The 25044-nt window shown below is 41.0% G+C and overlaps 1 protein-coding gene across 2 annotated transcripts in view; it reads left to right on the top strand.

The window, feature by feature from the left end:
• Nucleotides 1-1945: 1945 nt before the first annotated feature.
• Nucleotides 1946-25044, top strand: part of SWAP70 (switching B cell complex subunit SWAP70) — a 41526-nt gene continuing 18427 nt past the window's right edge. The window contains exons 1-3 of one of the 2 annotated variants that reach the window (XM_064513026.1): nt 1946-2149; nt 9722-9862; nt 16340-16513. In XM_064513026.1, the coding sequence (XP_064369096.1) occupies nt 2051-2149; nt 9722-9862; nt 16340-16513 (414 nt within the window). In that variant the 5' untranslated portion in view covers nt 1946-2050. The remainder of the gene's footprint in view (nt 2150-9721; nt 9863-16339; nt 16514-25044) is intronic. The other variant, XM_064513027.1, reaches the window with a different exon arrangement.

Here is a 25044-nt window from a genome sequence, read left to right as displayed (position 1 = left end):
CCATACAGATATACTTTTGGTGTAGATGCAGGTAAACCTGTGGTTTTTTTTTTTTTTTAACTTACAAGAAAACTTCAAAAAGTCTTGTTCAGTGGATGCCTAAGTTTGTGTCTAGACTAAAGAATTTCAGTTTGTTTTTGCTCAATCAGTTCAATGCTATGAAAAACTTAAATCTGGAATGAATGTTTATATAAAAATCATGTACTAGCTTAATAATAACTTTACGTACTTTTTTGATTGATGTAGCAGAAGCTGGAGTAGGTGATGCTTATGTAAACTTAATTTTAAAGAAACATTTAAACATGGGCTATAACCCTATTCACCTGAATGAAACTACCTATATGGAAAACAAGTCCTGTTCTGGCAAAGGATTTAAGCATATGTAACTTAAATAACAGAAACCACCAAAAAGAACCAAAAGAAGCATGCAGGGTTTTTCCTTACAACTATTTTCTATGGGGAATTTTGTTTTCATTTTTCCACTCTATCATTTTTGTAAAAATGAGCTGCTAAAAATCACTGAACTCTGTGCAAAATGGAAAATAAGTCCCTGCCCTGAGGAGATTCCTGCACAACATGAACAAGGGTCCAAATCTCCAAATTGCTTTTCTGCAGTGAGATTTAACAGATCATGGCTGTATTTAGCACACTCTAACGGAGATGTTCTGTATTTACTGACAACCGTGTGGTTGCTCAGCTACCAAATACGATGATTTGGTGGGTTATTGGCATATTCAAAACTTGCCTCCTTACTGCTGAAGAGGAATAGCTGTGGTCACTGAAATTGGAGAAATGCTAATGTATTTCAAGATTATAAATGTTTCTGGCAACATCAGCAGCCATAATGTTTTCCCGTTCCTCATGAATCTTGGTAGATGTTGACTGTGTAACTCATACCATCTATCTTGAGGAGATGGCATAAATAATTGTTAGTGTATTCAAGACTTCAGAATCCACAATGGGGGAAATGGGTTAAGAAAAATGGGGGGGGGGGGAGCTGCTAGGATAGTTCCTGTGAACAAGGCAGGTTATTTTTGACTTCACTGTGCTACTGTGAGACTACTATGCTTGTCTGCATTGCTAAAATACTTTTTTCCTTTTTTTTTTTTTTTTCCTTGCTCTGAGCTAAAATAGAAAATACTAGAGAATAAAAATGATCATCTGAAATCTCTGGATAACTCTAGGTTTCCAGGGTTGCACATGTAGAAATTGCTCATTTTGTGATTTATTATACCTGAAAATTAAAAGCAACTCCTACAATGAATACCAATATCTGGTCTACCAGAAAATATTTCATTTGTGGTGTACAACCTTTTTCTTTTTTTGTTCTGACAGTGGAGTTGAATGAAGGCTAAAATTGAACACAAGCCAAAAATTTGGCCTTTTCTTCTTTGCCAGGTGCCTTTAATTAGGCATCTTAAAATGGTTCTGTTTGGGGCTTTGCTCTGTGGTGTGGGTGGCTGGTGTTTTTTTTTATTTGACCAGGAGCTGGATGCGGCGGTGCATTCAAAGCCCTATATCGTGTACCATTATCTTCTTTCTGCTTCGTGCCTACCTGCGACTGCCCCCATCATGAAGGGGAAGGTGTTGTTCAAGATCTGCAGGAACGCACCAAGACTTTCGAGCCCTCTAAGGTCCCACAGCACTGCTGGCTCTCGGCATTGCCTCTACTGAGCCTGCACTTTCTACGAAGGGTTGTGTCAGGTTCAAAACAAAAGTTAAAAAAAAAGAGGGGGGGTGTCTTGCACCAACCCCGCTGTGGCAGCAGTGGGAAGGGCACCCCTGAGTGCTTTCAGCTGAACGCGGTTCACCTCGGGTGCAGCTGCCCCGCCGCGGCGCGGGGCTCCGGCTTCCCTGGGCAGGGGCGGGGGGCCGGGAACGGCGCCCGGGCCGCGGCGGGCCGCCCCGGCTCGCCCTGCCCCGCCGGGGCGGGCCCCGCTGCGGACCGGCCTCGGGGCGGGCCCGGGGGCGGCGGCGCCGGGAGAGGCGCGGGCAGAGGCGCCGCAGGAGCCGCGGGAGCGGGGCGGCGGCGGCGCCGGGCGGGCCAGCCATGGTGGGCCTCAAGGAGGAGCTGCTCAAGTCCATCTGGCACGCCTTCACCGCGCTGGACCTCGACCGCAGCGGCAAGGTCTCCAAGTCGCAGCTCAAGGCAAGCGCGGCGGCCCGGGGCGGCGCGGCGGGGTGGCCGTGGCGCTAGCGGCGGCGCTGCCCCCTCCCCCCCGGCGGGGCGTGTGGCCGTTACTGACCGTTGCGGGCGCCGCGAGGCGGTTGGTCAGCGCGAGGCTCCGCAGCCACCCCCGCCCCAACCTGTTCCCGGTGCCCTTCTGGCCCCGGCCTCCGAGGGGCGGCCGTGAGGCCCCTCGGCGCAGCTGGGCCGGCCGGGCGGCGCAGCGCTGCCTCCCGCGGGCGCGGACGGGGTCGGTGGGGAGGCTGCCCCGCCGGGGTGCCCGCGGCGCTGCCTCCGCCCGGCGCTGGCGGCAGGAATGTCGCTCGGTAAATACTTGGAGTAAGAGCTCGGCACCTGTTGACGTTTGAGACCGCGGGCTGTCGTGCTCGGTGCTGGGCACTCGTGTGAGCTGCGGCGGTTAGCTGAGGTTGGAGCACTCGGCGGGTTGAACTCCGTGAGCGAGGGTGGCCGCGGCGGTGTTTCGAAGAGGGGTCTGTCTGGCTGCTGGTGAGCTCCGCTCGGGGCATTGTGTAATAAGTGCCTGCAACACGCTGGTTGCTGCAAGCAACCCATTCCTCTTCTCCTTTTCTTCACCACGAGTGACAGGGGCGCACGATACCACCTCACCTGGCCCGAAGCCGTGAGGGGCAGGGAGGAGGATAAAAGCCAGACTTGGCTGTGAGCTCAGGCTAAAAATGAATGCGAGCCCTGGGCCCATCGTGCCCTTCGTAGTCCATAGCGTCATGAAAGTCAGTATTTTTGTTGCAGCGTTGTAGGACTGACTTAGACTGCGGAGATACATGTTTTTTAAAGGAATTGTGTTTTCCTGTTTTGCTGCCACACCTTGCACGGGCTGCCTTGGTTTGTGTGCTCAGGCAGGAGGTGCGTGTCGCACGTGTCTGCACGCCAGTCGATGAAGAAGCTGTCTCAGTGATGCAGGCTCTGGGGTGAATTAAACGGTTAAATAAGAAGTCAGGATCCTGGTGGGCTTGTGCAGCTTGTCCTGATGACTGTATTGTTATTTCTTCTCTAAGATCGTTGGATGAACTAGCTGGATTAGAGCAACGGTTGTATTTCCAACCGAAGCACAGACGGTATCTGTCTTGTCGTGTTTTGCTGTCTTTAATAGAGTCCTATGTCTACAAATGCTTGTGTTTAAACAAAGTAAAAAAAATGAAAAGGAGAGAGGAAATGAAATAGGTCCCCTTATTACCCACCAAATATCTTTTTAAACAGTTTTGATGTTTCATACTGTGTGCGAGAGAGAAAGAAGGGGAAAAAATAGTGAGCCTTAGTGTGGGTTTCTCTACTGTGTCAATGCTCCTGAGGGAAGTGTCAAGTGGAGGATCTGGGAATGGAGAAGCAATTCTGAAGTGAGGCTCCTCCCCATGGCTACCAAGAATTAGTTTTCAGGGAACACGGGAAGGGATAGAGAGTCCTCTCTTGTAGGCTTTTTATGGCAAATGGTAAATGTCAGTGTCAAACTGACTTTCCTACAGCGGAAACAAAGTGCACTGTTATGGTAGTAGCTGCACTTGACACAGCAGAAAGGGTGGGCAGAACAGCAAAAAAGAAGTTCCCAACAAGGTGACTTATAGCTATATTGTATGGAGAAGTTATTTCACAATACTGCATTTTTTTAATCCGTGTTACCACAAGTGAGATGTACTGCCCATACGAGTTGGCGATGAGGCTTGGAGATGAATGAATTAGTAGAGATCTATGGCATTAGAAATAATTGCTTAATAACTTAGTGAAACTTCTGTTATCAAAAAGTTTGTTAGAATTTGCTTTCTGAGAACAGCATGAAAATGTTGTGACTTGCTGAACTGTCACCTCATCACTCTAAAAAAAAAAAAAAAAGAAAACTTACTGAGACTGGATCTTTGGGTGGTATAATCCAGTATAAGCTATTGCGATCATATCATACAGAAGGTCCTAACTATAACATGGTGTTTGTTAAAGAAAGCTATTTCTACTTTCTCTACCTAGAGAGTGATCTGTGGTTCTCCTGTGAAAATGAATCACTTTCATGAAATGGCACTAAAATGCTATGAGAAAAATCAGTGTGTGTTATGCAGCTGAGACCCTACCATGAAGGGTTTAAATCATGCATTGTTTTTAATGTACCTAGAGCAAAATGATGAAGCCAAGTAAATTCTTTCTGTTCCTTAGTCTGGAGATAGAACAAAAGCTTGCAGGAAAAACTGGGACTTGCTTGGAATAATAAGAATTTCATGAGATGTCCTTTATCCATTCGTATCCTTTGGTCTGACTTACTAAGAGAAAAGACAGCAAGATCAGTTCTTTGTGTAATTTTGAATATTATCTTTTTCCAGTGTGCACTGATTTTTTCCCCCTAATCAGTAATCTCCAGAAGTTTTAATGTTACAATGGCTGCAGATCTTATCCTTTTTTTTACATCAGCAGAAACATTTGTGTTCTGTTGTGCATCTAAAATCATATGTTTACATATGAACACAATCATTATTTTGTCCGTGTGTTTCAGGAGCACTTTCAAACAACGATATGGCAAGGTTAAAGTTACAATTTTTGTGAATGCAATTATAGCTGCTGTCATGGCTCTAGTATGAGCTACATGCAAATACTTGTGTTCCTGTATTTAACTTGGATTCACCTTTCTTGCAATCTGCAATTTCAAATATGACTTATTTTAAAAGCTTCTCTAATGTGTCAACATTCAGCCTGCTTTTTAGCCAGATCTTGAAATGCTTACTATAGTTCTAAATGTCAATACACTTAGTGGCCTTCTAGTATATTAGCGTGACTGGATCTTGGAAATAATACATACCAAATCATTTTTACACTTTTTCCGGGAGCTGTTCCTTGCATTGCTTTGTGATTTGTCTATGTTTTGGCAGTGGGACTATTTGGCCATTCTTGTTGTGTTTTGTTTGCAACCATTGGGCTAGATTTTCAAAGTCTGGGATTCCTAATTTGATAGCTGCAGAATGTGGATGGTGAGTACCCTGTGAAAATCCAATCTCATTCGAGCCCATAAAATGGGGGTGACCAAAATTACTAGTCAAGTGTAGAAAACGTAAACTAGTCTTTATTTGTATGTAGGATGATATAGGCTTATTATGCTTCTTATCTTTGTTTTGCTTTTTTAATAAGTGGGAAGTCAGTAGTTGGTGGAAAGAGGAAGAATGGTATAATCAGGAGCAAGAGAGACTGTCCAAATAGAGAGGAAGACCTTGAACAATGCAGTAAAGAACTGGAAAGGTTGAGAATCTATGACGAGTGGGCAGGACCCCGGTAAGACAATTGACTTTGTACAACATAGAAGGATGGTAGGAAATTAGTCATTATGACTCATTATGAGAGAGTTGTACTGTTATGTTATTAACTGGGATCAAATGCATTTGTAGTATTGTAGCAGTTGGGAATCCTGGTGATAAGGTGCTAGGTGCCATGCAAATGTACTGCGGAGGGATGCCACACATCCAGAAGAGTTTGCAAATGAAGAGAGCTTGTAGACTGAATGAGGGGGAGCATTAGGAAAGGATGGGGCCATGTTACTGAGCTTGAGTGGAACGGCTTTTGGTAGATCAGTAGCCCTTTTAACCTTTGTTGTTGAGGTTTCGTCAACTGATTTCCAAGAACAGGTTGAAGAAAGGCCTGTTAGATCCGTGATATTTACTGGGAGCTCTTCCTAAGTGCCAGAAGCTGTAAAAGAGAAAGGCATTTCCAACAGCAATTCAGCAGATGCAAACTGGCACCAGTGTATCATGGGGATCCAAAGAAAGCTTTTTGGTGGGGGGGCGGGGGGGAAGAGGAAGGGTGAGGCTGAAAATGATGGCAAATGATCTATGAGTGCCCTAGAGAAGGGGGAGCAAATGAAGGAATTGAGCGGTGGGGTGATGGCAGCAGAGGTGAGGAGAGTGGCCCTAGCTTCATGGCTCTGAGCTGGCAGAGCCTGGGCATGATTGCACTCTGCAGGGCCAGAAAAGAGGACATCGCAGAAACCCAGATGTTAACTGTGAGAAGTCTGAGTAAAGTGTCTGCTACATGGATGGATAAGAAGGCTGTCTCTTAGACATGTTACGTAGCAAGAAACTGAATGCTTAGATATATGATTGAAAAGAGCCTGTGCTTGTGCTAGTGGGCCTACGTGGTGATGGTGTCCACTCTGATCAAAAAAGGAAAAGGGAAACTGCTTGTGAGTAGGCTTATTTGGCTGGCTAGCTGCTGACATGGATGTCGTGGAGAGATGAGCCAAGAATGTCTTGGAATGAACTCGCACAGAGCCACTGAATGGAGCTGTCAGCTTCTGTAACACTGACTTTTTAAAATCTTTAAAAGAGGTGGGGAGGGAGGAGACGCCCCTGAAAGATGGAAAGGAAAAAGAAAAAAGTACTGAAGAAAATGTCAATAGCCACTGTACCTTTAATCTCATCTGTTAAGGATCATGCTCTGATTTGGGCCAAATTTTTGTCAGTGAGCAATAAATAGTCTAGCAGACTTTTCTCTCCCTTTTAGAAATGCAGAGCAGTTTTATGGACAAGGTTAAATGGAACTACTCAGATGGTAACAATTCAGCATGTGTTTATAAGTTTTGGAAGATAACGTCTTGGAAGATCAGAGTTCAGAAGGGAGCAGCTGTGGAGAAGCAGAGTTGTGCTGGTGTTCAGTGCTCCAGATTGAGCAGCATGAAAATGGGAATAAATAAAGTAGATCCAAAGTCTGTAGCAAGGTGCCACAGTGCTTTCTGAACCTTTGGTGTTCAGCTTACTTGTTTCATCTGATTGCTTACAGCAGAGTGGCAAAACACTGACAAACTTCAGTATTTCCTGGGGACCACTAGGCATCTTTGTTATGAAACTTTTCATTGAAAATGGAAAAACAGTGCCAATAATACACTGTTTTTGTGGACCCTTTGCAGGCCACACTGTGTAGTCTTATAGACTACAATTTGCTTGCAGCACAGAGAGACAAGTTTCTGGCTTAGGATATGAGCTGGCTCTGGTGTGAAGGTAGACTGTTGAACGTGGCATCCAGAGCATAATAAGTGCTGAAAGAAAAAGCTGCCTAGCAACCATGTGGGCACGGGGAGAATAATCCTTACGGGTGGAAAACTTCCTCATGATCAACAGAACCTCTGCAAGACAAGGCAATTTTGTGTACCCTAATTAAACTAGTTTTCAACTGTTACTTTTTTTTTTTCTTTTAGTATTGATCATTAAAATGGCTTGTATGATCGTCCATATAATGTGATTTTAAAAAAAAGAAAAGCAAAGGAGAACTCAGTGCAGAATTTTTCAAGCTTAACCTGAAGAATTCAGTTGGAGCTTGGCCGCGTTAAAGAATGGCAAGCTTTGGCAGGCGTTGAGGAATTTCCTGAGTTATGAAAAGAGAGCACTGAGCATAGGAGAGATTGCAGATAAGGTGGATTTTAGAAAATGATTGAAAGTGGAATTCTTTCATGGTAATTAGTTGGTTGGTGCTGAAACCACATAGGTTTCTGACAGTCCAAGCCCAGCAAGAAAGCTAAGAAGGAGGGAAGAGAAATAGGTAGAAAGAACACAATGAGGAATTGTTTTATTGAGAATTTAAGGAATTTTGGTAATAATCTAATAAATCAGTTACATTTTAAAATATTTTTATTAGTTACATCTTAGTTCAGCAAAACTGAGTTCACCTTTATTTCACAGAAATTCAAGAATCCGTTCATCTTCCATAAATAACAACAGAAGCCTTAAATAAAGCAGGGAATAATACAGTTTCCCTCCACATGTAAATCACATGGACTCAAATGCTTGATTTATTTTTTTGTTAAAAATAAGGATACATTGAAGGGGATTAGACCCCTGATGGAGAGAAGTGTGAGATGTGAAATCTTATTGATAAAACTTTACTACTTTGGAAAATGCAGCTTTTTTGTAATATTGCTGATGCTCTTGTTTTCCTGTTCTTAAATTTTTGCATGTGGCTAGACCTAGTGGCTTAATTTTATTGTACGAGTAAGAAAATAGATATTTCTCGTGGAAATGTGTGCTTTTCTAAAGGAAAATGCTGCTTTGGAGGTGTGTGTAGAGGAATGGTCCCCTGAACTGGTATTTGGGCTAGCTTTGGAGTTTTTTGTGCTAATTAGTGCTTAGACTTTGCATGTCTCCTAGCATATATAAGAAAAGTAAATTTACACTGAGATTTGTTTTATTTTGGAAAAAAGCAGATTTTTATGTGTGTGGCATACATCTGTTTTTCTAGGCTCTGAAGAGTTTAATCTTCCACTTGTTTTGCAGCTACCCCTTCTCTACTGCTTTCCCTCTGCCTCATCTGGACCTGTTTTTTGAATTCTGCACTACACAGTGAAAAAAAAATATACTAAATGTTCAGTTGCAGTCTGTTCTCACTGGTTTTTGATTTAAAAAAATGTAAGAAGCAACATGTATTTTTAACAATACAGTCTGTTTTACTTCTGCATATTTTTTTTTTGTTTATTTTTGCCTTTGCTGCTTCATTACATTTTGTAACGTGGCCCATTTTTGGACATGTGAGGTTAAATCCTTAACCCAGTTCCCGTAGCTGGTGCATAGTCTGTAGAGGCTTAGCCCAGCATTATCCCAAAGAGTGAGAGGTCCTCAATGCTGGCACATCTAAGGCCCGTTAGGGAGCAGGTCACAGGACTAACCTAACTCTCAAGAAGGTGTGAAAAACAAAAGGAGGGTCACCTTGTCTTATAAATGTGCTAGTGGCACAGAAATAGCTATTCTCCATGTTCTGCGTTCCTGTCATTGGTATCAAGGTGTTAGTTTGTGTGTGCAAAACTCAGCCTAAGTTGAAGAACTTAAGACGCATTGACTACCAGTCAGTTTTCAGTAATTTTGTACTTCCTTAAAACTAATCAAGCATGTAGCCTCTTCTTGAAGGTCATTTCTCAAGAAAGGCTTGAGGGTGGTGGGCATAATTCATGCAAATACTTTTTTAAAATAAAACTTTTAAGAAGCACATCTAAACCCTTCCCCTTTTTGTGATACTGCTTTTCCCCTACCGACTGAAACACAGCGTGAATGTTGAAAAGTAATCAAAAAGCAAGCATTTAATTTGAATGGTCATTTCTTTGTAAACTAAAGGAACATATTGAACTGTTTTTTTTCATGACTAGTTTTCACTAGATAATGAATATTTATAATTTCAAAGGCTAGAGGTTGCTAGTCATTTTCCCCCAAGTGTCTAATTTCATTGTGCAAATATTACTTTGGTGTTTTTGCATATTTCAGGTTTTCAAATGCGTTAGTATATGCATACATAGGGTGGCTTCTGTAGGTATGTTTGCACCTATGTAGTAAAGGACCTGTCATAATCACAGTGCTTCTGTAAAAGTGTAACTGTGTGAAGCATTTGAATACTTAGAAGTTGACTTTTTAAGTTATATTTTGCCTTCCAACAAAATTACCCAGGGCAAAAACTCATGCTGACAAGAAGGTGTCACTTTCTGTGCGTGGTCTCAGGAATCACAGATCTACTGTGGAGGAAATGCAGTGGAGTTAAGGTCAACAGTGGTATCACTGATTTCTGTTCTGTTCTTAGGTCCTCTCTCACAATTTGTGCACAGTGTTGAATGTTCCCCATGACCCAGTGGCCTTGGAAGAGCACTTTAGGGATGATGATGAAGGACCAGTTTCCAATCAGGGTTATATGCCATATTTAAATAAATTCATCTTGGAAAAGGTAAGTTTTGGATTCTTGTTTTCCTCTGATCAGGCTTTGTGTTAGTATTTTAACTCAGAGTCTTATCTTTACAATAGACTTTTACTCGCAGGAGGCGTACCGATCTGAAGAAAATCTAATTGTGAGCGTGTCTGTTTTGGTCAGGGCAGGACAAATACTCAGGAGAGTCTCCACTTTAAAATGGAAGATTGCATAGTTTTATACTTTTTTTGTTTTTTCCTCTCTCTCTCTCTTTGGTTTTTATTTCCTGTTATATCTGGTTATTCTCTAAGCTCTGCTCATGCAAAACTGTGTTCATGTTACTAAACAGCCTCAGTTTGAATGTATTCTAAAGTGTCTTGGAGCTACAGATTGTCCTGCTTTATGCTGTGGTTTTAATAGAGTGGTGTCATAGTCTCCTTTGCAAACAGGAAGGACAGAAATATCTTTAATGTGGGTTCACAAACTATGTTGATTAACAGATCCCCCAAAATAGTCATAGCGGGTGACATCAGGGAGTGCTGGTAAGTTTGGTGTTCCAGGTTCTTTCCTGTAGTGTCTGAGCACTGTTCAGTTGTCTGTGCTTTTGTACTGTACATTGTTTGGGGGAAGCTCTGGAAAGCCACAGTGATTCCCCCATTCCCCTCTCCACCTCATCCTAAGCAGAGGAGGTCACTGGCCCAGAGCTGCTCTCTGGGAGCTCTCTATTTGAGATTTAGGTTGAATTTCTTGAAAGTAAATAATGACCTTTTTGCTTTTTTGTCTGACAACCTCTAATAAGAGACTAGTGGAAGCAGTAGAAAATAGCTGATGGGAACATATCAGTCTCAGTACCACTGATTTCTGTTACACTTGGGGACTGACACCATAAAGCCTCAAACGTTGATGCTATGGCTGCAGAGATATATACATGCTTTCTTTTATAATGTTAAAAAGTCCTGAACTGATCTGTTCTGAAAAGTTCTATCTGGCAGTTGCAGATTATGCTAACTCCTTAACCTAGTTTGCTAATTTTTCTGCTTCTTGAAGTTTTTAGTCTATGTTTAATATTTAATACTGGTGAAAAATGCAATACATACCTGAGATGCAGTCTGGCAGCCTGGAAACAGGAGAAGCGTCATATATCTGGCCAAGATGTGTGAGCTGTGAGGTTTATCTCTGCCCATCTGTGCTGTTCTTACCAGTCATCAACCTCTGCCTCCCTAGCATGGGTTTCTTTTCATGCTCAGTAATAGTGTCCTGTTTTATGCGTGGGAGCTGTTGGCCATTACTACACATAAAGATACCTATTTACTGTCTTGGCTATTTGCCATTGAAGCACCTTGCTTAGTCCCTATGAAGTCTATCATTTCATTTCCACTTAGCGTTGGCTATCCGAGCTCCTGTAAGATTCTCTTGAGATCAGACTTTGTAGACGAAGAAAGGGCCTTATTTTATTTTGACTGAAGGATGACAGTTGTAGAGTCTGAACCACAGGGGTTTTTTTTATGTCATTCGTAGGCAATAGCAAGCGGTTAAGTCAAAGGAGAAAAAAAAAGGATGGAGATGGAAGGCTTTTTTGAATATAAACATGCTTTGTTGTTAGAGGATGTTTATAGGATGAATAGGGAGAGAGTTAGGGAAATGAGGAGCGATTCTGTTAATTAAATAACACTTTAAATTGAAAATGAAAGACCTGGCTACATAAACAAGCTAACTTAAGTGAGCAAAAGTGTGAATTTACAGTTCCTGGCTGCTCTGGCATACCTTCTTACCCCATGGTAGAAACAAAGGACAGGCTACTGTTTTCATCAATGGAAATAGTATGATTGCATGTAGTTTCTTCAGCTGTTTTATTCATACCCTAATCTGTCTTATGATAGTTGGCTCATATACCCATACCGTTAGTTTATTTTAAAACATGAAAATGTTAAGGAACAGAATTAAATTGCCTGTAACTCCACATTACTTAATCCTGATTAAACGTCTTCAAACAGTTTAGATATGTCCTACTATAAGTTAGTCAAATTCTGTATATACAAGGCTATCTTTGTGGACTGTAAAAATCTTGGTTGTGACATGTCATCTTTTAGAGATGATTTTAAATCAGTACCAAAAGACTTTTGTTTAAAACAAACAAACACTCCTTTGTTTAAAACAAACAAAGAAAGCACAGAGGAAACACCCTCTTTTCTCTTTCTTCCAAGGAGTAATCTGTTCTCTTAGGTGGGGTGATCCCAGACCAAAATTTATTAACTTGTGCTACTAAGTGAAGCTACTAAAGAAGGATCAGTGCTTTATACCCACGAATACAGAGAAAGATCTCAATTTCTAGTCATGCATTTTCTTGTGTGTTACTCTTCTGGCCTTGCAGCTTCTTACTGACTGGAGCAAAAACAGCCTTCTCATGAGAGAATTTTTTGATCCCGAGATATTTTGCTTTAAAACTTTAGCAAAAGATTTTATTTACAGAATAAATCTTTACATTTCTTTTTAAACAGATACATAACATCTCAACTTGTATAATTTCACTGAGAGGACTTTGTAACCTTTTGAAATATCTCCTCCTGTGCACTTGAATGCAAATGCGTCATTTTTTTTTAAAGTGATGGCATTAGCCTGCAATAAAGCTTCTTTATATAGAGCCAAAGAATCATCAAGAAATGCACAAGTTGGTAGGTCAAAAAGGGAAGTCCGTAGCAACTAATTTCCTTTATTCAAATAGGGAATTTGAATAACTAATAATGCCTGAAAGTACCATGCTGCTTGTTACTTGGCAGATAGATGTATCTGGGATTTTCCTGCGTCTGAAATAAAATCTATTCTTTTCCTGTAAGAGTCCTTTTCAGGAGGGAACTGTCACTTGCCAATGTCATGTCTTCATGATTTGTTTTACTCTGTTTCATAAGTATTTTAACACGTTCCATTTTCTAATGTATGTTGTTCAGTACCAATTAAAAATGTTTCCTTTACACTGATGCTGATGGTGGTATTTTACAACATACCTTACTTAGCAGGGAACAGGCATAGTGGGGGCAAACAAAGAACATCTTTCTAAAGCTTAGATTACTTCATCTTACAGACAACTTATTGAATACTAATTATACTACCAATCTTTAGTATATTTTTGGAATTGATCCCATCGTTGGTACTTAACCCAAATATTTTCTGTATTTCTTTATATTTTGGAATTATTTGGTTAAGATACTGATACTGGTAAATTATACTTTGCATAGCAGTATAAATTTAAGATCTGTTAAGTTTTATGGATCTTGTTGTATTTTTCTTGTGATTATTTTGTGAAACTTCTTGGAAAGGGACGGTAGGTGTCTTTTAAGTACGGTGTTTCCATCTCTATGAGTTTATGCTGTTTTGGAGTTGGAAGGATCAGTTCATCTTGCATGTTTCATAATTTGGACAGATACATAAATAAGTGATCGTTGCTATACAGTTAATAGTGTGGGGTACTATAGAAATGTTCAGATGAAACAGAGACTTAAAATAGTTTGGACAAACCCTATGAAGTACAATAAAAAAAGCATGTACTAGTGCAGGGTAAAAATTTCTTGTACAAGGATTCGATTCATTTGTTAATCAAGTGATTGACTTCTTTGATATTCATACTGGTTGCAAGCGGGATGAGTATTCTGCGCAAATAAAATTGAAATATTGTTTTCTCAATAGAGTTTCATCAACCTAATATTTTAGTTTCAAATCAAGATGATTTCAGTGTAAGGTTCATAGTCAAGTCTCATAGTAATCAAAGCTATTTTTTATAATTCTCTTTAAATTGAAATTCCAGGATTGTCTCTGGCCCAGTCTGAATTTATAAATACATGTTTTGTTCATGTCATGAAAAGGCAACTTGTGTATGCTTTTGCGGCTGTGTGTTCTTTTGCCTTCAGTTCCTCCTGTTTATAAAGTGTTCTACCTTTAAAGCTTCTTAATTAAGTTAGAGGTACCTTCATGAATAATTTCAAGTGTAACTTGAAAATCTATCCAATTATCTTCAATTTATAAAATGGTGATTAGAAATAATCTCTCATAAATGTGGAGAGATTATTCATTCAGAGTAATTGTTACTTCAGAGTGATTATAGCGTAGCCACGTAGAGTGGAGCATTGCCAGCCAAGCAGGTCAAAGTAGCACAGCCAAGAGTTTTGTACTATGGAGTTAGCTCTGAAGTGATTTGTTTTTAGTTTGCTTTTACTTGTAGGATTTTCTTCTTCCTTCCCCTCCCACCCCCTCAAATATTCTTGAAGAAATGGTACACCAGAAGAAGTTGGCATTGCTACATGAAATTGTTGAGGAAAACTTTTCTTCTTCAATAAAGAGAACTATTTAGTTCCACGCACGCCAGAACAATGTTGGAATTATATCCTTTATTTAACAGCCAGCTTAATCATTTAGAAAAAAAACAGAGGTGAATCATAGGTATTTTGGAGAGCTGGGCTTGTGCACTAATCTGTTTATTTTTCCTGAATAATTTCTAAATAGTCTCTCTGTTACTGATGCCACATTGACACTCTTCCTGAGTTCATTTCAGAATCAAGTCTGAATTCTGAGAAAAGGACTTATTACCTAAACTGAGGCTCTGGTGGAACTTAGTCCCCTGGAGCAAAATGATCCTCAGACTTCCTGCTTGGCTGCTGCCGGCCCTGGTGGCTGTAGCACACCGCGGGTGACTCGGGCTGCAATGGCAGCTGCTCAGGTGTGCCTGGTCCTGCTTTGCCATGTGATAACAACCACCTCGTTCCTGCTGAGGCCAGAGCAGCCGGTTACCCTGCACTGGTCTGGGGTCCGTGCACAAGGTATTTCTCTACCCTCTCCCTGTGGATCATTGATAGCTACCTTGTTTCAAAATACGAGCTGGCTGTAGAGGCACCCTGTATTTATGGTGCTTAGAGCACTTGCCAGCTGGTGGCTCTAGGAAAGGAGATTTCCCACTCCACCCCTATATTGCTTGGGAGCAGCATAACCGCAAGGCATTTCCAAGGCAGAAGTGCTCATCACCTGGGTTGGTGCGACTGTTTTAGAAAAGGAGTCGAGCTTCACTGGGCTAGGTAGTGAGGACAGGCAGGGAAAAGCACAGGCAAATGCAGCTGTAGGATGAGGCACTGGCAAACGGGAGGACATAGAAAGAAACCCTGGTTCTGGTCCTGCCTTCAAAGAGTGTTTCTGCAGTTTGCTTAGCCAGTGTTTCATTTAACCTTGTGTTTCTCATGTGAATAACCTGGATGCTGAACTTGTGGCTGTAGAAGCTGGAGCTCCTGCAGCTTCCACCTTCTTCAAAGGGCAGCTGTCGCCTGTGGCCTGCCTCTTGCAGTGTCACCTGCGCTGGTATCTGACTCTGGCAGCATGCAAAGTCTATGGTTTTCTTCCATGGTCTCACTTTTAGTCCTGGAAACTGTATTCGAAGTATTTGTTGGCATAGGGTTGGTTTCCTGTTTACCTCTGCCTTTTCTCTCCTCCCACATCAGTTCATCCACTTCCTTAGTCAAACTTTAGGCTAGCCAGTGTAGCTCATCCTCAGCTACATTTGACCACTTACCAGACTGGATAGGAAATCATACAGTTCACTGATCATGTCCTTCACACATTTAAAACGTGGTTTGGTCTCTCAGAAGATTTGCACTGAATGTTACTGGTATCATTACCAGAAGAGGTGCAAGAACCTGTTTCTTATGCATGCTTTCCGAAACCGCAAGAGACTTCCATTACAATGCAAAGGATGCCTTTAGCTTCATGTTGGCGAAGAAATAGCATGGCAGAGCTGTAGGGAGATATATAGGTTTCATCTCTAACATAAATGAGGGTTTAAAACAAAATAGAGGAAATGAAAGCTTTGCATATGTAAATAATTCACAGATGTGTATGTACAAATATTAGATATGATAAAAGATAACAAAAACAAGTGTCTAAAAATCAGTTAAGGTGAAGATTTGGGAGTCTGCGAAAAATGAAAGAGTTTAAGTGGATTAGCTGTTCAAGAAAAAATGATTACATGTTTGTAACTATTTTCCTACAATAGTTACATTAAGGTAATATAAAGTAGAAAAATATAATAAAGGTCTTTCCCAACTACTGCTCCGATATTACTTTTAGTATAGCCACGTGTAGTTTTTGTTTTAATATAGTAAATTTGGAAACCACTATATCTCCATAACTCAGTGTAACAGAAGGGCAGTTGGAACTAAGAGAGTTATGATGATGATTTGGAAGCTAAAGCTAATGTGCTAGAGTGAATGCAGAATACAGTGTAGCCTGCTTCACGTAAAGGCAAGGTGTGATTAACTGAACCAGAAGTTGGAGGTTGGATGCAGGTTTTGCTGGAAGAAATTCTTCAGCTTACCCCTTTTAGGAAGTCAGACAAGGCTGCTACAGTGCTCTGTTTGGGCTTTAACTTTTCTTGAAAACTGGAATTTCCTCAGTGCTTTTTGTATGACTTTGTCTGTCTGTTACTATGAGTCTGTCTGTGCATGTTTAAAAAAATATTTTTTTCAATTTCTTCATTTTTAGGTTCAAGGGAACTTTGACAAAGTCGAATTCAATAGGATGTGCTGGACGCTCTGCGCTAAAAAGAACCTCTCTAAGAGTCCTCTGCTGATTAGTGATGAAGATGCATTTAAAGTGTGGGTTATCTTTAACTTTTTGTCAGAGGACAAATACCCCTTAATCATTGTGCCTGAGGAGGTAAGAAACAAAATCTTGTGCTGTTTAACACCAGTTTGTTTAATGTTCCATTTGAGCTATGTTAGTGTGTGCTGTTCTCTAGAGTTTTAGGAGAAAATAATTTTTGAATGTAAAACTTTTATTCTTCTCTTTTAATAATGTAAGGCCTCAAGTGCTTTTTTTTTTTTTTTTTTTTTTTTTTTTTTTTTTTTTTTCTTCCAGGGTGCATATGGGGAAAACCCCACAGGACACTTTAGATATTGTTATCTTTTAAACAACCTAGACTAAACAGGACGTGCTGCTTGGCCCTAGTAACGAGCTCATTTTGCATTTTGTGAAGACTGACTGATGTTGGAGAGGCTAGCTCCAATACCACACTCGGCTTCAAATCACAAGCTGTTGAGGTTGTCATTTCATTAATGAATAATGCATGTGTGTGGTCTCTAAATCACTGCACTTGCTTATATGTTGGTACATGTGTTTTGCATGGTTGGCGCATGGGTGTGATTCTGGAGAAAAATTTTCTCCTTTCTGCTCTGTGTTATCATGATTTGCAGGATGAGTGTTCATTCTCATGTCACCCTCCTGCTGAAAAGGAGAAGTATGAACTTTTCTGATGATGTTTGTTTCTGATCAAAAGCAAACAGCTTCTGAACTCCTCCTGCTTGAAACGGTTGAAGGAATAACAGTAGTGAGCAGAACACCAGAGAGATCTCTTTATACTTTAAGTGCATGAACAAGTATGGGCAAAGCTCAAATAGGAATTTTAACCCTAGAGGTGAATTTAGTGCTTTTTTCGTGGAGAGGGGTGAGGGAAGACAGGGAAGATCAGAACTGTAGGCATAAATAATCTCATGCAAAACCCTATACAGAAATCCCAGGGCTCTGCAGTTCAGCACCAAAGTATTGATTAATTCGTTCTGTGAACTCTTAAGAGACAGAGATCAAAACAGTCTGATTTATGTGCCACAACAGCATAACTGTGTGACTAAGCTGTTATGCCAAACTGTATAGCAGAGATAGCTCCCTTTCCCTATCAAAATGAGCAGCTCGGCTTTGCCTTATCACTTACTTTTGAGCAGGAGACTTTCACTCTGTAACATTTCAGATTTTACCCAGACTGGTGATGACAGGGCCCTACCTGGCATGCTTCTGTTTCCATGAGAAATGGGACAGTTTTTTTTTTTTTTGGTAATTTTTGGGAGATGGGGACAACATTTTTGAAAGTTAAGACAGCTCCTTTCTTAATGGTGCCAGATCTGGCCACGGTAGAAGGTCAGAACCATGAATGTAGAACCTGGGACTCAGATTCACTTCCCTGGTGTGTCACTGTGTTCTCCACAGGGCTGCCTGGCTTTTCTGGGGGGTAGGTATTTCGCATCTCATTATCCATTGGCCTGATTAAAAGCTTCAGAGCTGCCAACTCTGGGCACTGGTGTTGCTCACTTGCTCTCCCTCTACCAAAGAAACCCCCAGATTCATGCTGCCATAGGTAGGTGTTGCTGGGTAATTGCAGTGTGTCTGTTGCTGTCGGATGGGCTGCGGAGTCAGGTCAGGCCTGAAAGAATTTCTCCAGGTTTCAGAGTTGGCGTTATTCTTTACTTCCCATCCTTGAGGTCCAGGGTTAACCTGTACTGCTCTTTCCCCTGGATTATTTTAAATCTCTTAAAGCGAACCTGTGTCTGTGTCTTCTTGATTACAGCAGGATTTAAGTTGTGCAATACAGTTTACAGAAAGCTTATAAAGCCTGACAAAGAAAGGCCGCTCTGTTCTTATCATGTACAATGCCTGTATTCACTCTAACCTTTTGCCTTAGACCACACAGGTAATGTAATCAGTCAGTGGAGGAATGCTGTCTTTTGAATGCATTGCTTTCTGTTTTGCACCAGGCCTCCTGGGTTTTCTGTGTTTCTGAAAAATTTCACATTTACCACATTTATCCTTTTACCCAGGATTCCAAAAATAGAAATGTGAAGTCTTAATTTCGGTCAGTTTTGCTTTTTCTCTGTGTGACCTTTCATATCAGCCTTTGAAGTTGTTTTGTGTGTTTTTTTTAAAAAAACTAAATCTAAATGCCAGATGAAATTTTCAAAGCATTTTTTTATACAAACTGATAATGGTGGTCCTAGTGCTGAGAATTTCTAGCTGAAAATAATTCCTTTCAGTAGTATTCAGAACAATACTGTTAAGGTATCTTTTTTTCCATTTACTTTTTATGCCTCTTGAGTTCATAATAAAGCTTGATTATAAAGTTAGTCTTCACCACTTATAGTGTTTTCTGTCATTTACTTTAAAAAAATGGTTTGTACATCGTGTTTAAATGAGCTACGAACAGGGATTGTTTGCTAAGTGGTTTACAGATAGGATAACTTGCAATTCTGTGTTTATGTTTTGGTAAGACAGATGTAAACCTCTCTCATGAATTGGTATGATTTTCCAGCCAGGGAGTGAGCTTTCCTTTCTTCCCTGTTTGTTTCTGTTATCGTTGGCTGAGAATATTGCAACACACAGTTTGCTGGAGGCTGTGGTTGAGACTCCTTTGTGTGGAAGCCAGCCGTTTCCCCTCCTCCTTCCCTTCTACCTGTTAGTCTTTTTCCTTTTTTTTTTCCCCCTCCTCCTTTTATGTAATTAGGAAACATGCCTCATACTTTCAGGTGAGAAAGGTGATCAGTCCCTTGAAGATTTTCCATCCCATTTTGTGGATGGGAAAATCTGACTGATAGGAAGGAGGGAACTTCTTGGGTCTGCAGTGTGTTGATACAACTTCATGTCACTAAGGATGTGTCCTCTTCCTCCTCAGAGGAGGAGCTGCTCCTTGAGGGTTTTTTTTTTTTCTTTTTTAATGGTGAAGGCTGTCTCTGCACTTGCTTGAATAACTACATACCTGGATATCTTTACTGCTTAGGTGCAATTTCATTTTCTTTGCACTGTTCTGACTAAAGGTTGAGGCTCCTTTTTTTCCTTCTTGCCAGTGTTATGTACCTTTGCTTGAGGGCCACTGTATTAGGCTTTCATATTAGAAAGCTAGTTATGGCGGTGGTGTGCCTCCCACCTGCAGAGTGTTAAGGCATGATTCCCTGTCCAGCTGATGAACAGCAGCAAATCTGGAGTGTTGCAGCTGCTCCTTAATCAGAAAAGGGAAAATAGGCTCCCTTGGAAAGGCTCCAGAGACACAGGCTGAGGAAAGCTTTAGGAAGAGTAAAGCAAGGAAAGCAGTGACAAAGTGGGAATTTCGAAGCAGTGGTGCAAGGGCATGAGGGACAGAAGTTGCCCAGTTCCTTGTTTGGCTGAGGCTTGTTTCATTTGGGTGAAGTCCCGAGGTGGCAGCTGGCAGGGCAGGCCCAGATGCAAGGGAATCAGGTCAGTACAACCGTGCACAGGAAGGGCCCAGCGCTGGTCCGTCTGGGTTGGCCACGAAGGGCACTGTGCTCAGCTGGTGACGGCCTTGCCTCTGATGCCGCTTCAGCTGGCTGCGGGTGGGTGGCTGAGAACAAGCAGGAGAGCTGGAAAGAAACACAGGCCCACGAAAGTCTCTTTGCAAAGGTGTTCCTGTCCCTAGGGACATGTGGATATGTCCCCTTTTCAGCCTGCAAATGTCCCCTCTTCTGAGGACAGAGGGGAGCAGTACCGAGTCTGAAAGCTCTCTTCTTTCAGGTGAGAGCCCTCGTACTGCACAGAGCGAAAAGTTTCTGAAAACTGGGTGAAGGTGGTATTTTGAAGAGCTACAGATAGATTGGAGAAGAGCAACACTGTGTTTTGTTTGCTCAAGTTAAAATGAGTTTGTCCAGTTTGTTCAACTGATGGACAGTTTTCAGAATTAGCAGAATCCTTAGCTAGGGACACAGTTGTCTTCTGTGGCCATGGGGAGGGCTGCAAAAGCAGCAATATCTGCAGTGTGCTCTGAACTGGGAGCCAAGATTGGGACTGTCCCCCATCCCCAAAGCCAGTCTCTTCCTCGAGGTCGTCTGAGATGTGGGCATCCAGAGCGCCTTTTCTTCTGATTCTCTGTCTTGAGAAGGAAAAAACAGAGGGAAGAAAGGTGGAGACATCTGTAGTTGTAAGAAGAAAAAAGTTTCTACTTGTTAATTTGTCATGAGCTTTCCTTACAACTCCCGCCTGAGTTGTTAGACTCCTTTGTATGCTTTGGTATTGTTTAACCAGACGTTTTCTGTTTTATGAAAAAGTTTCCAAACACTTCCCCTTCCTTATTTCTGAACATGTGACTGTAGCTGTGGGAAGGCATTATCGCCTGAAAGCTGTCGTATGTGGTTAGCTGTGTTTTTGGGATGTCCTTAATCGTAAAAGTTGCAGAGCTGTACGCTGCAAGCTGAACGCTGTATTACAATACCCAAGGAGCATACCAGTAACTTGTTTTAAATAAGCCAAATACATTTACTGTCTTTTTTGTTTTGTTTTGTTTTTGCTTGGCTTCTTGAGGAAGCAAGATTTGTACAGTTCTCTGTTTATCCTCCAACATTTAACAAGTGGCATTTCTAACCCTCCTAATGTAGGACAAAGAGGGTCCAAATCTTGTGTGGGTTTTCTGTGCATTTGAAAGTTAGGTGTTTTTTTCCTTTTTAGACTGAGGAGATGAAAATCTGAAGTTACCAATTGGTAATTCTTGATTCACAGAATTGGTGATTCTTCTAGAGGCATTTCTTGGAGAAAAAGATTTTTTTCTGACCGCATTTGCTTTCCTGTTGTGTATTCTAATATCAGAAATAGGCTAAATACAATTCCCAGTATTTCATTAATTAAATAATTCATTATATATAGAGAAATAGAATCAAAACTGATATAACTAGAACGAAAACCACTTGAGTGGGGTCGTAATTGATCTGGATTAGATGCTTGGTCACTTATGCCTTGCGTCAGTTCCTCCCATTTCACTACTCTATTCCTTGATTGCTGCAAAAAGCAAGAGAATTTTCAGTTTATGCAGCAGGTTGTCCTTAGGATTATCACGAGTATTGTATTTTCAGTTGTACTTTATTATGTACTATTTAATGCAAGTGTAATTTTACAGAAATAAGTAATGGTTTAGGCTGGACAATGAATACAGTTGTTTTTTTTAATAAAATCAATTGAACCAGAGTAGTAGTTATCCGCAAGAGTCTAATAAATTCTAGTATGGGGATTTTTTTATTGGTGGAAAGGAAGAAACAAATATTGAGTTAAGAAGAAGTTACGTTTTGGTGGGGAAAAAAGGAATTGATGATGATTGTGAAATGAGATCTAATTGCTTTCATGTCTCTTGCCGAGTAATGTGTGCTCCCACAGGATTTTGTATAATGTGGATATGCTTCAAGTCTGCTGTGTTAATATTGCAAACCTTGTTTGAATGGTGTGAACCAGAATAGCTGTGTCCGCCATGCTCTGCTGGGCGTGAAAGCCTCCTTGACATTTAGCCTTGGCTTTTAATTTTTCATCCTTTAACAGACCCACTTGTATATCAGAAAAATATGTGAAACAGGTATGATACTTCATACTCCATGGAGAATGGTGCCAAGAATACCTGGAAAAGAAAGACAATAGGCATTGAAGTGAAGGAAAAGAAACTATCTTCTGAAAAGATACTAAATAGGCTGTATATCTCCTTTTAAAGAGCTTCTGTTCTTTATATTCTTTTTTCTTTCTAATTCCAGCTGAAAAGTTTCTGTTGATTTGGGATGGAACCAGTTTTTCATACTGGTGGTACCAGTTGGTGCATACTGGTGTGTGTAGTGTTAGTTCTTCCTAAAACAAAAGCCTTATGTCTTTACATCTGTATCAAAAAGGGAATAAGGTCCAGTCAGAATAGCAGCAAATGTTGCTTTGTGTTTGCTTTTTGACACTCAACTTTTTAACCACAAGAGTAAATTGTTTGAGCCAGTAGACTTAATTTGTCAGTTATTTGCTGAGTTGACATGTCTCTTTGTGGAGGAGGGCAAATACAGTTTGCTCTCAGAGGTTCCTCATTTGAGCACAAAATGAATCGTCTCTTGTTTGCTTCCATATTTACCAAATCCAACGCATTTCTTCGTTTATCTCACACTGTTCTACATTTATATTCCCTCCATCCCTAACACTCATTGTCACTATAGAGTGGATATACTGGACAAAATTTCTGTGCAGACCTTGGTTAGTCATGTGCTTGTCTGAATAAAAGATAAAGCCTTTAAATTTTTTTGTAATTTTAGAAATTAAACTGTAATATGCATGGGTCCTTTTTTCCTATAAGAAGATTTGATGTAGTTAGAAATAATTGGGTATTTTACATACTCTAATGGGATTTAGGATATTCGCAGTGATGTTAGTGACTTGTAGATAGTTGGTTAGTAGTCATTAGTGTTTAAATCTGTTCCGAGAATAAAAATACAGTAAAAATGTAACTAAAGGGTGTTTTGACTTATGTTAGTGCATTACAGGATGTGTGTAATAGCCAACAGTTTGCATTACTCCTCTTCCAGCCCATTAGTTTGATGTACATTTTGTTGACACGGTTTGAGTAGAAAAATGAGGAAAAAACTGTTCAAATATGTGGGGGATTTTTTTTGTCCCTTTTCTGCTAGTGAGTCTAGTACTTTGAAATAATTAACCAAAGGAATTTGAGAGCTGCATTCCTTAAACAGTGTAAGAAGTTGTGAAATCTTGGAACAATAAATTACAAAGTTTAAATTCGTTAAGTTTTCTTTTTTTATTATTGTTTTGCATCTTGGCAGGGATATCACCGGCTTAATTAAGCCTTAGTTATTTTCACTTCCTTTGCATCTAAAGCTCAGGATCGCTGTTCAGAATGCATGCCGTTCAGAGAGCCTGAGCTGTGAGGGGCAGAAGGTGTTTTATACAGGGGGAAAAAGATTGCTCCTGTTTTGATGCCAGAGCTCAGCTCACCAAACTGAGGTTTTAGGAGTCTTGTTTTGAAACAAGTGGTCAGTGCTACTGTTCATGCATGCTGTGAAATATCTCCTTTTTTTCTTTTTCTTTTTTTTTTTTTTTTTTTGCCATTCTGTAAAAGTTGTCTGGAAGTAGGAAGTAAGCTGCTTCCTGCCTTTAACCGAATGCTGAGGATTTGTGGTATTTGCTGCTCAACAGCCTTAGTGGTACATAGATTACTCTTTTATCATAAGGACTTTTGAGAGTGGAAATCAGGAAAACATATTTTCATTATTTTTAAAAGAAATTAATTACTGAATTTTAAAAAAAGATCCAATACAAGTTGTAAGTGCGTAGCTTGGGGGAGGGCATGCTAAAATTTTCATGTTATCCTCTGACTATTTTACCTTGAATGATTCAAAGCTGTACATAGAACCACTGAAAAGCCAAGTTTTGTGACCTGTTCTTACGAACAGCCTGTTGCGTTCGCGTATGCAGCGTAGCGAAACGAACAGTTACAGCAGTGAGTATTGCAGAGCCGAGGCCTGTACTTGCGTGCAGCAGGCAGCCCGCCCCGTTGGGCCCCGGGCGCCTCCAGCCGCCCCGGCAGCGGTGCTGAGCGGGGCCGGGAGTCCGCAGCACGGCCCTCCCTCCCATGGCCACAGCAGCCCAGGGCTGCTACGAGCTCAGCTGCTTGGGCTGAGCTTTAGGGATCCCACTCTATACCCTCAGCTCATTGCACTTGTCTAAAATGTAAATGTCACTTTTTTCCAAAGGCCTCTGTTCAAATTGTATCTTCACTAAAAAGAATTGTGTTCAGAGCTTTAAAAAAACCCCAAACTTACCTGCCTTACTTGGTGAAGCTGAAGTGAAAACCAACACTTATCTACAGCTTCTGTGCCAACCTTGAAGACATATTCTGTGCCTGGCTACTATATCTTCTCTTAAGATACTCTTGACAAGGAGGATGACAGCCACGTCTCAGAGGAGCATGTGCTTCCTGCCCGTTTACAGTGGGAACTTTTATTCTAGACAGTACAGTGGCTTTAAGGAGCTTCCTCATTTTGCCCTAGCCCTAACTCACATACTATTAGAACAGGGGCTATAAGACTAAGAATAGTTATCAAACCGAAATAGGAGTAATAAGTCACCCATCTGTAGAGTGAATTTCAGGTCCAGTAATTTAGTGCTTTGCCAGATGAGTGTGCTCTGCTGCATACTTTGTGTTTCTTGATCACAGATGTGAGGGGAAGGAGGGGGTTTGTGTGTACCAGTTGCAAAAGAGAGAAGCTGCAGCCACAAAATTAGCATGTATACTGCATCAAATGCTTGAGGCCTGGGAGTCCTTGTGGTGAAATGTGTGGGGAAAAGCTTTTCTTCACTTCTTTGTACGCCCAGACTTCTGTGTAGAGACTGCTGGGTTCTCAAAAGCCTGTTAGACCAGTTGAAAGGTGATGATAAAATGTAGCTGAAAAGTTCATTTAATCTGTGATGAAACATCCTCTGGCTCTGTTAGCTGAGGATTTTCTTGTCCACAGGAGAAATTGCATTTTGTTCTCAGGCACTGCTGTGCAGGGGAAGTGAACCAGCATAGTGATTGAAGAAATGAAGTCTTTGAAAGCATTCACCTTCTGCCACTTTTCAAGAAGGCACATTCAGGCTGAATACCCTGTCATTTTTGATAATGGGATTCAAAC

The sequence above is a fragment of the Dromaius novaehollandiae genome, chromosome 5, assembly GCF_036370855.1.
Source record: "Dromaius novaehollandiae isolate bDroNov1 chromosome 5, bDroNov1.hap1, whole genome shotgun sequence".
Classification (NCBI taxonomy): Eukaryota; Metazoa; Chordata; class Aves; order Casuariiformes; family Dromaiidae; genus Dromaius; species Dromaius novaehollandiae.
This window is presented reverse-complemented; position numbering and strand designations above follow the sequence as displayed.